The following is a 17,498-nucleotide window of genomic DNA, read 5'->3' on the forward strand; positions in this document are numbered from 1 at the left end:
TATATCTGCTATGCTGCTTGACTCTCCCAAGGGCAGCATAAGAGTGCAAGGGGAGTGACGTCTTTATGAGGTTAACCCTTTTCTGTTTCAAGAGGAGACAATCGAAGGCAGATGTGTTCTGTGAAGTGTAACAAGAATCACTGGAAATTTGGTACTTAGGAGGAATGACAGCACCAAGTCGTCATCCAGAGGGGAAAAAATAAATTGTGCAGAGGAGCGGTGAGCTGGTGGAGCCGATGAGAGCGCTGATGTCCATGAAGGGAAAGTGAGATGGTAAAATAGCAGGGTGGGGAGCTGAATTATCATACAGGGTGAAGAGACTAAGGACGAAGCAAGGAAACTAATGTCTGTTAAGCCCTACCATGTGCCAGACAACATGCTGGGTTCTTTTATGTATTATTATCATTATACAATCCTCACAACCTTTGGAGATAATTTCTATTATCACAAAAAGCAGAAAGTTAGTCTTCAAAGATGTTAAGTAACCAGTCCTGGGGTAATACACCTAAGAGGGTAGACTGTCTTCCATGCTAAGGTTTTCTGGTTCTGATTCAGTCAACTGCTACTAAGTTGCAAACCACCCTCAAAACTTAGTGGCTTAAAGCAATTACGCAATATTTCCCATGATCCTCTAAGCTGTCTGGGCAGGTCCTCTGCTGACCCCACCGGGGCCCATTCACTCACCTGGCTGCACTGAGCTGGAGGATTGGCTGAACTAAGATGGCCTCACTACTGTGTTGGCAGTGGGTGCTGGTGGGAGGCTGGGGCACCTCGGTTCTCAGCATGTGGACGCTCATCCTCCAGCTGGCGAGCCCAGCTTTATGATACGGTGGTCTCAGTGTCCCAAGCAGGTTTTTTTTATTTTTCTGTTGGTTTGTTTGCCATTTTACTAAAGTATGACTGACAATAAAGAGCTGTATCTATTTAACATATACAACTCAATGAGCTGGGGATAAGTAAACACCCGAAAACAATCATCACCATCGAGGTCAAAAACATATCCACCACTTCCCAAAGTTTTCTCCTGTCCTCTATTTTTATTTACTTATTTGTTTATTCATGGTAAGAACACTTAAGACTTCCCCTTAACAAATTTTAAATCCAGAAGGACTTCTTAAAGCCCATCCTCAGAAGTAGCGCGATGCCATTTTCTGTCACATACTTTTGGTTAAAACAAGTCACAAGGTTCTTCAAGGCTCAAGGGAAGAAAGAGCATCCACTTCCCAATGGAAGGAGAGTTAAAGTCACATTACAAAGGGGCTTATGGCATGGAAGGAATCATGGGATCACTTAAAAAACAACTCACCATAAGCTCTGAACTCTGTGTTCCTTCTACAACCAAAGTGAAGTGAAAGTCGTTCAGTTGCATCTGACTCTTTGCGACCCCATGGACTATACAGCCTGTGGAATTCTCCAGGCCAGAATACTAGAGTGGGTAGCCTTTCCCTTCTCCAGGGATCTTCCCAACCCAGGGATCAAACCCAGGTCTCCTGCATTGCAGGCGGATTCTTTACCAGCTGAGCCACAAGGGAAACCCAAGAACACTGGAGTGGGTATCTGATCCTTTCTTCAGAGGATCTTCCTGACCCAGGAATCGAACCGGGGTCTTCTCCATTGCAAACCTTGAATACAAATCCCACACTATCCCTCAGTGTTCTTTTTATAGATTTATTAATGGGACTACTTTTTATAACCGGGAATAGATGTCAGAAAACTTCTAGCTCTCTCTCTACTGCTACCGGAACCTGGAGTGTTTGCTTTTAAATGGGTCTTAATTTTTTCACGTGTGAGTAAAGGGTTTGATCCGTTATCTCTCAAAGGGCTTACAGACTGTATACCTTGATAGAATAGTGTCTATTTTTAGATCAATAGCCCTCTTGGGGGAGGGGCAAGATGGAGATGAGAGAAGGTTAGAAATGAGATGGCTTCTATTTTGCCACGTACTCCCTCTTTCATTGCTGTAGGTTTGGAATTGAGGGAGGGGGCTGGTAGTGAGCAGAGAAACATCCTTCCCGTGGGTGGTTGAAATCTTCCATGATCTGGATGCTGTTCTGATCATCTCCATTTATTATATTCTAAGACGGCGTGGGTCCTCCCACATTATACCAAGAATAAGAGTACAAGTCCTTGCTCTAAGCACGTCTAGACCAGGTTAGACAAAGCATTTCCCATCCAACACACATTCATAGCAGTGAAGCCGACAGTGGAGGCAAGAAGGCTCTTGAGCTGGTCTCTTCCTGAGGGAGCTGAGAGCGTTCTCTGAAAGATATTGTTGCCTAGTCTTTGGAAGATCAGGTTCCCAAGGAGAACACTGATGTTTAATTTAGCACAAAGACAGCTCAGAATCTCTCTCTGGGGGACTGAGCCTGCAAAAAGACCCACATGCAAAGAATCTAAGCGAGAAAGGGAAGCTCTTGCCGGTGCAATGGCTACAGGACTTGGGGGCAAGTTTCCTACACGCGCGCTTGTGCCTGGTGTTTCAGGCAGGAGGACCGCTGCCCTTCCTCGTTTACCCTTGTGTCTGTACTTTGCTCTTTTTCAACACCTCTGTGAAACAACCAAATAGGATAATACCACCAGCACACAGGTTTTGCTGTCTGAAATTACACGGTGCAGTGTGGCAATCACATGTGCAAGCCTTAGCCGGTTTAGCAAGTATGGGCCTACTTAGGTGAACAACAACGAAAAATTAGCTTCTCAGCTGCTCAGCCAGAGAATGTTTTTATTTTTACATAATTTAGACTCCAGAGACCTCCAGAAATGAGCAGTGTACACTGAAGTATGGCAATCGTCATTCCAAAGACACGGTACAGTACACACTGTATTCAATTAAGCCACTTCTTTGCACCCTGGTTACCATGGCTCTAAGAGATTTTACTATGTATCCAACAAAACCCTGGTAAGTTATTAGCAGCTGAAGCAAACTTTGGCCTTAAGTAAATTTTCTGGGGAAAAAAAAGAAAAGACATGTAATTAACTTTCTGTTCAAATCCTTCAGAGCTCCCTGAAAAGAAGCCTGTTGTGCAGTGAGGGATTCGGGATGCTGGGCTTCATGTGGGTGAGAGTTATTAGAGTGCTGGAAAACTCAACCACATTTCTGACAAAAGAGAACTTTTGAAATGACAATGTTAATGATTCCACACTAACATAGGAACCGGCTGTGACTCAGGAAGCAAGAACACCGTTAAAAACAAATATCAAGCACAACGAACCCAACACGAGTTCGATTCTACCTTGCCACAGAATATGATCCTTCAAGAGGAGGAGGAGGGTCTGAGTTTAAATGATGGGGAATAAAGAGACTAAAAGAAAAGTTTTAATTGCTGTCTGTGCTCTGAGTTAGAACCAGCAAATCTGTCCTTGTTCAAACATCATCCACCGAGAACAAGACTATTCTCATTCTAATCCTGTCACTTCTTCACAGAAACACTGTGCTTTTTATTAAGAATCATCCTCACAGAAACTTGCTTTGAAGCCTTGGCAACATTTTCCTCGCATTTCTTATGGAAAGTCACACTTGAGGAGGTACTGAGCAAAGAAGAGATTCCAGACGAAGAACCACATCAAGGCTTGATGTTTCCAGCATGCTCCAGGTCGGGGTTGGGAAGAGGGCAGATTCGGGCCGCGTGTTTGTGTGCGGCTGCAGTGAGAGGACCGATTCCCTAGCAACTTGAGAGAGGGACCTGGCTCTCAAAAGCGCACATTTAAATCTCCACAGCAGGGAACTGCTACCTCTTTGTGACTCTGTGACCAGATTCCTTTAAGAATTATTCATCAGTCTGGATGAATAATTCAGTTAAATTGGTAAATTTGGATGCTTCCATTCTAATCATTCCAAATTCTCAACAGATAGCCGCAATTTCTCATTGACTCACACAACCCACCCACCACACTTTCTGGGCAACTAAATGGAAACCGAGCCTTTATTCTTGAAGAGGCAAGGAATCAACCTCTGACTCTAGTCAAGTTCTAGATGAGGAGTCCTGGAATCCCAGGAGTGGAAGAGATATTAATTGATCTTGTTCTGAAGAAGGGTACTATTTAACCCATTTCAGAGAAATGTAAACCCATCCCAGACAGCATCTCCACAGTAAACTCTTTAAGGAAACTGGATAATGTGGTATACTTCACTATCCATTTAAAATAAATAAAAAGAGAAAAGCCATATTCTTCCACAAAATATCCCTGACACCTCTTGGAGGTAGAATCCTGAGCGGGGAAACCGTGACTCTAACTTGCATATATCACTTCTCACATTAATAAGAACAACAGTTAAAAGTTACTGAGCCTCCTCTAGGTGCTAGGAAGTTACCTCCTTCACTCACCAACCCTATGTAGTTAGTTCTAAGACTATCATTCCATTTTACAGGTGAGAAAACTGAGACTGGAGAGTTTAATTAACCAAGAAGTGGTAAGCCACTGAGAAAGGAGCTGTGATTTGAAACTGGATAGTCTCACCCCCACCCCAGATTCTTAAGTGCTATGCTTATCTTGCCTCCGTCAGCTGAGGTTAAAACATCCCCACCCATTTCAGACTGTAAATTCTAAAAAGACAAAGGCTATATAAAATTGCTCATTGTGGATACATTCATTGTCTTGGTGTAGAATAAATTATTTATTGAATTAATGGGTAAGTTCCTCAAACTCTAAACAGCACCCATGTTCACAATCGTGATAAGAAATTTCAGGACTTTTGCTAAAACCATGAAGACCCGGACCACAGTGCATGTCAAATACTGTTATAGCCATTCCTTTGACCCTACTCTCTAGCTTTATTCAAGCCTCACTGAGAATGTGTAAACCTCTCTCTGCATCCTCTCTCCAAGGAAACAGAACAGCTTTCATTCTTTCCACCCAACCCTTGGATACGCGTAGGAAAGAGCCAGAGCCGAGTGGTGGAGAGAGAGCCCACCGGAGCTGTGCTTGGTATCTCAGCATCCTGCCTCGAATCAAGGGGGGAAGGAGTGGCTAGTTCTTCCCCTCGGCCATCCACTCCACCAGGAGCCATCCCTGTGCTCTGTGAACATGGACCAAATAGGGGAAACTGCTACCGACCGACCTCGGGGCAAGTAAGATATCTGTAACACACCAGCAATTAAAAAGCAAGGAAGAAAGCCAGCGCATCTCAAAGACCATCTGGACTCACAGCTTCTTGAAATTTCTGCACATGATTTTTTGTTTGTTTGTTTTAATGAAAAGACCTTTTCCAAGTTAGTAAATTCATTTGTTGGAAAGGTCAGTTTACACATCCAGAGAACCCACGGGGGCAATCTTAATTTGAGCTGGAAGGCCTAGCCAGCCTAAGAAGAGACGTGTAGCTGGTTCTGCTTCTTTTAGCTTCTCTTCTGCGTCTAGCAACTGTGCTTTTAAAACCATCTCCTTTGGATGCCAAAGGCCATGTCACACTGTATATAACTCACAGTGAATGGGAGAAGTGTGTAAATAGCAAGGCATTAAGCAGCTCAAGGGACTTGAAGATAGGTAATAGAGAACACTTAGGCAGTGCGCGATGAGAAGAGGCTGCTGGAGGGGAAATGTAATACTTGTCTTCAAGTATATGAAGGATTGTTATTGCTTCAGAGACACTGACTCCTCTGAGCCTTCCTTGCCAGACCATTTCCCAGGGCCTCTGAAACACTCTTCCCTGGTGGCTCAGATGGTAAAGAATCTGCCTGCAGTGCAGGAGACTCGGGTTTGATCCCTGAGTCGGCAAGATCCCCTGGAGAAGGAAATGGTTACCCACTCCAGTATCCTTGCCTAGAGAATCCCATGGGCAGAGGAGCCCAATGAGCTACAGTCCATGGGGTCACAAAGAGTCGGAGGCAACGGAGTGACTTTCACTTCACTGATGCACTCTTGCTGGAGCTCGAGACCCTCCGGGGTGGCGGGGATCGACCTTGCATGGGCCCCTCACTGCTCACACCCAACCACAGGGTCAGCCAGGCTCCACTCTCTGTCCCCAAACACCCAAGGTTTACCCAGATCTGCACTCACTGGCCCTGGCGCTCACTTTCATCATCTCTCTTGCTCTTCCCAGGCCTGCTGGGAACCCACATTCTTCTTACAGCACTGCCTGACCTGGGTTTGACTCTCTCTGCTGTTGGACTACTAACACTCTTGTTTTGAGCACCCACTATGAATCAGGCTCTACATTAACTGTTTTGCTAAAGAATATTAGCTTTCTTTTACAGATGAAGATTTCCCAGGTGGCGCAGTGGTAAAGAATCCACGTGCCAATGCAGAAGTAGGCTACAAATGTGGATTCAATCCCTGGGTCAGGAAGATCCCCTGGAGGAGGGCATGGCAACCCACTCCAGTATTCTTTCCTGGAGAATCCCATGGACAGAGGAGACTGGCAGGCTATAGTCCATGGGGTTCCAAAGAGTCGGACATGACTTAGTGACTAACAACAACAAAAATCCAAAATAGCAATATCACACAGGGCCACTTTTAAGGAAAGAAACATCCTTGTCCATCCTTGAACAGAGCACCTCCAAAGACAATAGTGCTGTGTTAAGATCATGTCTGCTTATATTGATGCCCATAGTTCCAACCAAACAAGATTTTATACTTGAGACAGATTATAACAACTATCCAATTTGGGTTGCTACTGAGCAACAGATGAAGATACTCATGCCCCAGAAGAAGAAAATTATTTCCCCAAGCTCACATAGGTAGAAGATGTGAAGTAGGGATCACACAAGATTCAACTAGAAAATCTATGCATGAAATTCTTCTACTTATCAAATCTTTAAGCCTCAGTTTCCTTATTTGTAAACTAGTCAAATGTTGCTTACTCACCTCTCTCTTTTTTTGAGCATTACATAAATATATAATAACAGTGTCTGGATATTCTAGGGCTGAATACATATTTATTCTTCTCTCTCTGAATTTCTTTATCAGTTTTGGTCCATTCTACCCAGTTAAGCATTTCACTGTTACTGTGTAAACATGGTCTTGATTTGCCAACTAGCCTATAAGTAAGAAGGGACTAGGTATTTAGCTGTATTTCCCTATTCTCCCACAGAACTTGTTAAAGTGTGAGGGAAATCATCATGAAAATGCAGAAGAAAGAATTTAGAATTGTTTTCATTAAACATGATCCTACCTATGAATGTATAAAAGAGACAGGATTAAAGCACAAGGAAGTAGTGGAGTCTACTTGGAATGGTTTAGCTGCCATGCATAGCAGAACTGGATGTTTTATTTTTTTTTGCTCCCAAATTTCCCTAATAAGCTTTTGGAGATTAAATAGCAAGGCTAAACACACACACAACAATAACAACAACAACAACAACAACAACAATGAAAACAAAATCAGCTACTCAAGCTACTTCATTTGAAAACCCATGTTTGCCTTGTAACTTAACAAAAGGTTTACCGACATAAGGGAGTCATACAGCATCAAACTTTAAGGTTTAGAAAAACTTGATAAACATTACCTAGCAATGACATTATTTCAAAGAAAACAGAGGGCTTCTATAAACAAACATTGACCTAAACAAGCAATATGTCTTGGTGGCATAATTACATTACTCTGCTGGCAAAACAAGCTTTCTATTCATTTTTGATAAAGGATTGTACCAACTTCTCTCTCCACTTGAACTCTTTTGCCTTTGTGAGATCTTATATTTACTGGAAAGAAGTCATAGGAAGGTCCTGGATATATAAGAACTCTTTCTTTATTACTTTGTTCTGGAAAACAGAACAAAAATAGGTCAGTTCTAAAGGAAATGATGGCTGCATATATAAATAATGTAAATACTCCAATCACTGTCCCAGGGAGGATATTCATCACATGGACAGCTACAGACTCCCAGATCTGGCCCATGAAGTGTTTCTATTCTCAGCCCCCCTCCCACGCACAGCCCTCCAATTCTGAATTGTCAATTGGAAACTTGATTATTATCAGTTAAAAATAACTGGGGAACTCTGGCAATGATTTAACTTGTTTGACTTTCTTAAGCTAACAATTAACATTTTAGACTATTGTTGACAAAATATTTAACTTTCCTGTGCCATTTGTGCAAACGACTTTTCTGATATTCCTGACACTCTCTGACAGACACACCTTTCTGAAGCTGCTTAGGTCTGTGCAGGGGCCGTAAAAAACCCTAAACACTTTCACACCGTTGCACATTTTAACTAGGATTCCCTGGGACCTCTGAGAATGCTTAAGTACACTGATATCTCAGTTTTACCTTGACAGCACTGAATTTGAAATATAATCCCTCTATTTACAATAAAAGCTATTTCACTATTTAAAACAGACACTGAAAGCTTAAGTACACTTTTAATCCCTGGAAAAACTGGTATTATGATTCCTTGTTTAGCATTTATAATTAGTAATACTAGTAATAATGCCTTGTATTTCTGCAGTGCTTAATTTTTTCCAAAGACTATCCAGAAACACACATATTCATTTGTTTTCTCAACAAGCCAGGGCAGCATTATTGTTCTGTCTTGCAGATGACTGCTAAGTAACTTGTCCTGGGTCACCCAGCTGGTTAGTGATCAAGCAGGCCCAGAACCAAGGATACAGATTCCTTGTCCGATCTGTTTTCTTTCCTCCACGCTATGTTAGGGAGAAGATAATCTCTGAAGCCAAAGATGACTTGGAACCACTTATCTATCTATCCTAGCAACACAGTCTAAGCAACAACAACAACAAAAAGGAGCCTGTCTCAGGCAAAAGGGAGAGATTAATAATGCACCACGGAAGCTCTAAACCTTTCTGTCCCATGGACCAGCAATTATTCAGTTTCACAGTTCATTCAAAGATCAAACATACTTCACCAGGAAATGATTTAGTGCCGAAAGCCTGCTCCAAGTGGTTAGAAAGGCAGACCTGCTTAAGCCCTTACAATCCAGGCCCTCCGAAAGGCCCTGTTCCTGCTGTCTCTGCAGTAAAGGGGCTTCCTCTGAACTTGTACTTGAGCTAAATGAAGAAATTGGCTGAGTAAGGGCTGCAGAATTAGGCTATGTGGACAGAATTAGAACTGGCTTGGAGGTTATTCTGACATTGTTCTGGAAACTTAGGCTATTGTAAATCTCAGACATTGTACATGTCTTGCAGTATCACGCCCCTCAAAGTCAACAATCACCTAAAGAATGGAGGTTCTCTTTCCACTCTCACTGAAAAATTACTGACTCTATACAAGGCATTGTACTAGTAGGTATGAAGGATACAGACCTCTCCTCTGAGGGCACTGTGCATATTCGATTTTAGATGATCAACATTTTCTCCCTTTCTTCAAAGGGCATTTATGGTCACTTAGGGCATACGGATAAACTATTAAAGGGGATACCTTCCACACACCGAGACAGAGATAGATCTGGTTATGGACAGAGCAGTAAGAAAGGACACCCATTCTGTGCAAAGGCTCCTTTAAACGGATGGTGTTTCTGAAAAGAAGAGGAGCCCGAGTGAAGTGAGACCAGCAGATTTAACTGGCTTAGTGAATCACTCCCAAAAGCCCAGGCCTCCCCTTTGGACACAATGTTATCAGGTTAATACAGTACTTGCATCACCATCTCTGAGTACTATGCTGAGTAACAAAGAGCCAAATTTAGACGCTAAAATGGAGAAGGGAATTTCCAATAACCAAAAGGGGAGTAGTGGATCACCCCTTGCCATGGCACAGGTCTGCAGTGAAAAGCCACCATCAGAAATACACTGCTCTTTTCACTCCTTACATGCACAGCACATCTCATCAATCCTCACGGCGCCTGCGGAGGGAGCCCCTCTAAGGGGGTGTTTCAGGAGATGACTGATAGTGAGGAGAAAGAAAGTAGATTCCCCTTTAGAAAAGGAGTGACAGAGCAGCTACCTCTGGCTTCTTATAGTGCTAAGCCTCCAGCCGGGAAAGGCCAGACACCTCCCAGCACAGACACTGCTGACATAAAGTTACAATCACCACTGAAGTTGGTTTCATTTCACATCCCCAAAACCCCAAGAAAAAGGCTTCCTTCCAAGGGGGAGGAGAGCAAAAAAAAAAAAAAAAGAAAGAAAGAAAGAACAAGGCTCTAAGCAGACACCTTCCTTGCAGCCGCTGGGATGTGAAGTCCACATCCAGTCTTGGCACCCAGGACAGAGATCTGTCTTCTCTGGGGCTGGGTGCCTAGTTCCCTGTATCACCCCCAGAAACACTTACCAGGAGACTGTGAAGCATACAAGGCTGTATTATTGGGAGACTTGCAGACAGATTATAAATTTACTGAGGACAATCAAGGCATTTAGATGCTTTTGGCCGCAAATGCCAGTGACACACACACATACAAACCTCATTCTTCTTTCCATTCGAGTGATTCTTTACCCACTCCCCCTCTCCACCCCCAGCATCTTTCTTTCATGAAACAAACTCCCATTGCTGTCCTAGGGAATTCCAGAGAGAGGTGAGGGTATAGCAGGTGGAAAGGAATGGAAATTAGGCCTGGAAGCATGAAATAACCCCACAAGCTAACTGTATCCAAGGATAAAACAACAAACATTGAGCAGTTTAACTGTTAGCTGTTATCTCTCGTCTGGAATTGGCACAAGGAAGTTGCAGTTCTAGGCATCCCAGGCAAAATATGTGTGTGCGCTGGAACAGAACAGAACCAATTCAGCCCCCAGGCTTTCTAGAAACTTCACCACCAGAGACCCAGGCCAGGGATAAGGAGGAGCCACAGAGAAGCTTGCAGGGGCCTGGCTAGAGGATGCTCTCTCCCCAGAGCTCCTTCTCAAGCTCCCTCCAAGAAAGAGTTCGATCCAGTGCCTTCCTCTCCTTTGGGCTTTTTGAGAACATTTCAGCTTGGATGTCCATTTCCTGTTGCTGACTTTCATTAGGGCTGGCTTGGGCACATGGAAGCTGTTCCGCGAGTGGACACAGGACTGCCGAAGCCCCAAGGAACTCAGAAACGGAGGAAGCTTGCAGGGCCATAGGGCCTTGGGGCTCCACCTTCTACTCAGAGGCCATGGCCCCGGCAGCTTTGGGGGGAAAGCCTGCACAGGCCGGGCGATCACCTGACCAGGGCTGGCACCAGAAACCAATGAGTCAAGGGCTACTCCCTCTGGGGTGGGGTGTGTCTGAGCCTCTGAGGAAGAACTTCCAGCCAGAAGCCTAATCACAACTCTCAGGTCGGGTACTCTGTCGCCAGGAGTGGCAGAGGACAAGGCACTCTCTAGGACAAACTGGGAACAGCCCCTTGGCGCCTGCACACTTTAGTGAAGGCTGCAAGTCAGCACTCTCTGATTGCAGTGCCTGCAGAAAGAAGCTAGGTGGGGACAGTGGGGGAGTCTGTAAGAAACCAGGGAGCAGGCCTCTCAAAAACATTCCCTCACCTGTCTTGGGGAGAATTCCCCAAGTTTTTGAATGAGGGAGCGCTCAGGGAACTTGCTCTGTTAGGGATGACCACTTGTGTTCTCTTTACCCAAGGAGAAGGGGCCACTTCAAAGAAGGAAAGGGAAATGGGAGAAGAAGGAAAAGGCTTGGCTAAAGGTCAGCTGGACTGGCTGCTAAACAAACGCTTTCAGGCTAAGCATGGCTTGTTGGGCCTAATCAGCGCGGGCCTGCCAAAGTGAGAGGTTCCTTGAGGCAAGGCCTTCCTTCTTCAGTGGCTCAGATCTTGCCGCTTGGAGCCAACCTTTCTGCAGTCTGCGGACCCCAGAGAAAACTCTGGGAAACTCAAGTTTCTTACCCCTTAAGAAATACTCTACAGGTGGAGGAAAACCAATGCCCAAGCAACCGCAGAACTTGACGAGGAAGGGTTTAACAACACGGCACCAACTGGACGCCCAACGGCCTTTGGGGTGGTCAGGGGCACCGTAGCCTTCCGCACTGTCTTCCACTCGGCATCAGGCCGAGGCCAGCGTCCGGCCTGACCGAAGGCCACAAGACCACCGCCGGAATGAGGAGAAAACCAGGTGTCTTACCGCAATGAGGGCCGAGTTCCTCTGGTCCCCCGGGGTGGAAGCCGGCGGCTGTTGCTGGGGCTCGCCGTCGATCCCACCGCTGCCACCACTGCTGCTACTGCTCCGCAGGTGCTGCTGGTGGTGATGATGGTAGTCCGGCGGGGGCGCTGGGGCCGCGGGCGCTGCCGTCTGGGAGGCCGTCGGAGGGGCGGCGGGCGCCGGCGGAGGGGCTGTGGCGGTGGCAGAGGAGGCAGTGGCCTTGGTGTGCTTGCCGGCCTTCCTGGCCCCCTGGCCGTGCTGGACGAGGCTCAGGAGCTGCAAGGTACTCTCTCTTTCCCGGTCGGAGCTCTCGGCCCTACCCCGTTCGTAGCGTCCTTCACAGCTCAGGTGGTGCTGGCGGCAGACGGCGATGCGAGCTCGAAGGCGCTCCACGATGGCACTGTGCACTCTCGGGGTGACCGAGCCCCCTCCAAGGAGCCCCGCCCCGGGGGCCCCCCCTAGCCCTCCCGTGGGGGCCTGCGGGGGCGCTGTGTCCCCCATCTTACTGGACACAATGATTGCTGCCCGTGGGATGGTGAGGTGGTGGGAAGCTATAGCCGGTTAGCACAGGCAAATCTGCTTTTGACAATCTGCGCTCAGAGCTCAGGACCACATGAATAGAAGTCTTCAGAGGCTGGGGGCGGTGGGGCGGGGGGGCGCGTAGTGGAGAAGGTATGGGGGAGGGGAGTGAGTAAAAAGAGGGTGAGGAGAAAGAACAGAAACCAATGGCAGAGGATAAGTTGGAAACAAACCCTGATCAACTTGCTCTAATTGTATTTGACAGCTCTGGAGAAGTTGGAGAGAGTTAGTGGGGATTCCCCCCAACCCGCCCCCCCCAACACCAAGCTGACAAGAGGTACTTTGTAAACACACGATCTGGGGGTTAGAGCAGGAACTCAGGGATTGTCAAGCAAGAGACAGGAACAGACAGCAAAGGGAATTGTGAGAGGTACTAACAGAGAGCTGGACTCCCCCGTCACCTAGTTGTTTCCGAAGATTCTTTTATGGGGATGTTTCTGCAGAGGAACCCACATCTACCATGGTCTCTGTAACCCACGGCCTTTACTTTTCCGCAATTTTTTTTTTTAAAGTGCTGTTTCAGAAGCTTTCTGAAGTCAATGTTCAAAACGTACAAAAATCAAACAGAGATTGTCTTTTGGCTTTTAATTTTTCCTCCCTTTCCCTTTGCTCCGGTGCTTTCTCCTCTTTGGGGGTGCTGTAGGATGTGGTCTTCTCCCCAAAGAGGGAGCAGCTTTTCAATTGTTAATGTCAGTAATTGGACTTCTGGACCATGCTTTTTTCTTCAGCTAATCCAATCACCGGTAAAATCCTCATTCCCTCTAAGGTTTCCCAGCCTTAAATGAAAGCAGTCTGAAGTCACTAGCCACTGAGAGAGAGATCCTTCAACACATTTTTTTTTTTTTTTTCTTCTTCTTTCCCGCTTACGTTTCTAGTCCTCACCCCCGGCTCGATTCTAATACAGTATCAAGAGAGACAAACTCTTCCGAGAGTAATTTACAAACGATGGTCAAACTTACAAACTTCCAGTAAATTGCACCGAGTCATGTCCAGCCACTTTTCTGTCCACTTTTGTACATTCCATCCCCGGCCAGTGGATCTGAGGGTCTGGACTCGCAATAAGCAATGTGGTTCTATCTCTTGGATTGCTCCGCTTTTAGAGATGGAAAAGAAAGTAGCTGGTCTTTTCCTTTCTCTTTTTCCCGTCTGTTGTTCGCCGCTGGGCTGACACTGGCTCCGCCGCCCGGAGTCACGGCGATACACAGGCTTTCATTGTGCTCCGATAGGAGAGGGAGAGAAAGAGAGAGAGTGAGACAGAGGGAGAAAGAGAGCCAGCGAGCTGCAGGGGGGTGGGGGACGGAGGGCGGGGGAGCTCTCGCCCGAGGCTCCCTGGTGGAAGGCGGGTGCCACTGCACGGGCGAGCGAGGCGGCCGGTGCGGGGAAAGGGGAACGCAGAGGGCCTCCCAGCGGCAAGAAGTGGAGGATCCCGAAGCCTGCGCATCTCGGCGTCGGCGCGCGCAGCTCGCACTCCGGCTCGGCTCGGGCAGGACGGCGGTACGTTGGGGAAATTCCCCAACCTCTACTCGACTGCTTCACCAGCCCGAAATGGTGCAGAAATTCCCGGCCAGTGGATGTATTTTCCCTGCCAGACCTCCGTTACGCTCCCCGCCTCCACCCCTCGAGGATATCACTTTCATTTTTCAGTATGTTGTCAATGACACCCCTGGGCACTCTAGCAAGAGCTGGGTGAACACGGAGGAAATGTTCCTGGGTGTCAGAAAGGGAGGCGTAGGGTGTGTGCGTATTGGGGGAAACGGAGGAGTGGGTGAAGAGAAGAAATTACATCATTAGCTCCTAAAGGGCAGGCGAGTTGTCTGTCTACCTGCTAGCCTGTTTTGTCTGTCTCTGGCTAAGTCAATCTTGGTGATCATAAGCAAAATCAGTAAGAATAACTAAAATATTCTATCACGATGAAATTACAAATATCAGTTCTCAAAAAGGAAAAAAAAACAACAAAAAAATATTTTTCTGAAAATACAAGATTCCCTATGACAAACCTAATGCAAGATCTGGGGCCTTCACCGTAGTCTGTTTACATACATAAGGAGGAAAATCATTATGCAGCAGTCCAGTTTCAAGTTCAACTAACACAAAACAAATACATCTCTGACACACATTGTTGTCTCATCTTCAGATAATCCTACCTTTAAGCTCTCAAAATGCATGTTGGATTCTGCTGATTACCATTTATGGAGGATAAACTAAAGTGAGCACAATATTGTTCTAGTCAGGACCATATAGTCTGTTATGCTCATTTGGAAGTCATTTGGATTTGAGGTGTCAAGCAGTGGGGCTTTGTTAATCTAAACCACCTCTCGCATCTCAGTTACAAGCTCCTGCTTCAAACTGAGCTGTGGATAGAAATGAGTAAGATCAGTGCAAACATTTATCTAGTTTAGTTCTCGATAGGCTGGTCTACATTAGTTCATTTTCACAAATTCTAGAATGTTATTTTGGGATTTGGGACAAGTGCATTCTGATGGAATGTAACTTTTTTTTTTACTTTTCATTGGAACATACTGCTGTCTGTCCCTTCCAAGGCTAAGTTCCTCATCACTCATGGAGAAAAGCAGAAATATCTTTTTTAGGTATGCAAATCTGAAAGAACTCTCTCATGAGATGTCATTAAAAAGGGAAGGGGTTCTGATCATTTTAGATTGGTTTTTAAAAACTGTATTCATTAGACATTACCTCGAGTTACTATCAGCACTTAATATATTCAGCAGTCACACTTGATAAGAAAAAAACCTTAATAAATTTAAACTGTTCACGCTACAGTTCTGAAGTAGCATGGATTTTGATTAATAACAGTTTTTGGTCAAAGCTGCTATTTCTAAATGATATAACTTTTACTAAACTTTAACTTCTAAGCTAGACAAGGACACACCTTAAAAACTTGTCCAGCAACAATTTAATAAATTTTCCTACTATGTTCTAGTGATGTAGGACTCTCCTTTACAGTGTCTTTTGTACACATTTGCCCTTTACAGCCATTTAAATTCAAGCTGACATCATTATCATACATCTCATTTCCATTCATGTCATTACTATTTATTTAGTCACTGTTTCAGCACAGTACTTTGCATAAATCTCCCTCCAATCCACCAAAAATCCTAAGGGAGAGGAATTAACTCCATTTATAAATGAGGAAACTGAGGCTTATTGAAAATAAACTATTTAAACTAACTAGGAAGTAACAGATCAGGACTCGAACTCAAGCCTGATTTCAAACCTATCCTTTCTTAACCACTGGACTTGTTGCCTCAGTATCAAGGGTGAAAGGAGTTACAGGGAAACCAGACTATACCCAGAATAGCTCAAGGGCTGCAATTACACCTCAATCAACATGCTGGAGTCTAAGCAAGTCCTATAATACCTCCAAGAAATGAGTAGTGAATAGAACTACTCATCTGAGTATGAGAGCAGACAAGTGAGAAAATATGCTCAATTATATCCAGCTGCCAATAAAAAAAACATTTTTTTTCCTTGTCTTCCCCTTTTATGGAACTGTTCCCTCTTATATCCCTAAAGCTTCTGTAAGGGCCCTATGAATTTTTTTTTAAAGCATTAGTTCCTTTTTATTTGTCCATCTGTCTTCCTCATCTTTACTGTTCATAGCTACCTACCATAAGGCATTTAATGCTATAGTGATAAATGTCAAGATCTCAAAAGTTGATGTGAGACTTGTAAGCTTACAAACTATTGTTATAGAATCAGTGATATCAGTGATGATGATAAAATAATACAGTGTCATAATACCTACTAAAGTTAATTCTGATTTTTCAACATTGTTTTCTTCAAGACTATTTGCTTTTGGCCCCCTGATCCATGCTAATTCTCATTTCCTGACAGCCTGTCTCTTTGCAGTTCTTTTGGTGTAATCATGTACAAAAGTCTCTTGCACTCTCCAAACACCTACTGAAGAAGCTTGCTCGGTTGCAGTGACCTCAGACATCAGCAAAGCTACTTATCAGCATTTCCTGATCAACAGCCAGAATACTGTTCTAACAAGAAAAATGTTTCAAGTCATTAAGAGGCATGACCTAGGAACTGAGTCAGCTGCCATTACAAGTCCTTAAAGTCATTAGTGCTTTCATTTTTATAAATTAAGTAAATGCTATTTATTAGATAAATATTTTTAACTTTCAGTTGGTACGTTCACTCTTCAGTTGGTTCGTTCACTCTTCATTTGGTTCAAACTTGTCTGTAGTGTCACATACACGAAATGATGCTCCCAAGGTCTTCAGAGATACTTTAGAGATCATTCTTTTGTTTTCCTTGGACTTCTTTTTAGACAAATCATTCATGATCTTCACCCTTCCCAATTAGCCATCACTTTTCCTCTAAACTCTGCCCTGTATCTTTTTGGGCACTATCACTGTATCTTCAACTTTCAACTGCAACTTCATATAGCTAAGGATTATTTCCATATAACAGACAAATAAGAATAGAGATGCATGATTAAAAATTTCCATTTCATACTTTTAAAAAAGGTATGCACTCTTCACGTGGAAAGTCAGCATCAGTATTCTCACAGCTTTGTAAGTTCTACCTGTTTTGTTTACAATCATAATAGGGATGACATTGGAAAATTAATTGTAGAAAATATTAAATCTCTATATAAGGACTTAATAAAATGCAATTTTTAATGTATATCATGAAGACCATTCCATGAACCACATTAATAGATGAAGTGAGGTTCAACTGACACTTGAAGAAACAAGGATCTGAAATTCACAGGGAACTAGACCCTACTAGAACGGCACTTTTAAGAATTAAAGATACAGAACAGCCAGGGTCCATTTGTTCACTCTGAAACCATTTTACTTTATTCTATTAAGGGAAAATTTAGAAGTGCAATTTAGAAGCAATGAAGATGCCAAAATGTGACTTTAAACTATTTTTGGCAGAATTTGTCTCTCTGAGATCTTTTGATACTAATAAATACTTATAGGGGAAGAGTAATGGATAAAAATAAATAAAATAC

The 17,498-nt window shown here is 44.3% G+C and overlaps 1 protein-coding gene across 1 annotated transcript in view; it reads right to left on the reverse strand.

Moving 5' to 3' along the window:
• Positions 1-13,769, reverse strand: part of MAML2 (mastermind like transcriptional coactivator 2) — a 410,293-nt gene extending 396,524 nt beyond the window's left edge. Inside the window, 1 exon segment of the mRNA XM_018059873.1 lies at positions 11,915-13,769. Within this exon segment, the coding sequence (XP_017915362.1) occupies positions 11,915-12,433 (519 nt within the window). The 5' untranslated portion in view covers positions 12,434-13,769.

The sequence above is a fragment of the Capra hircus genome, chromosome 15, assembly GCF_001704415.2.
Source record: "Capra hircus breed San Clemente chromosome 15, ASM170441v1, whole genome shotgun sequence".
NCBI classification, from domain to species: Eukaryota; Metazoa; Chordata; class Mammalia; order Artiodactyla; family Bovidae; genus Capra; species Capra hircus.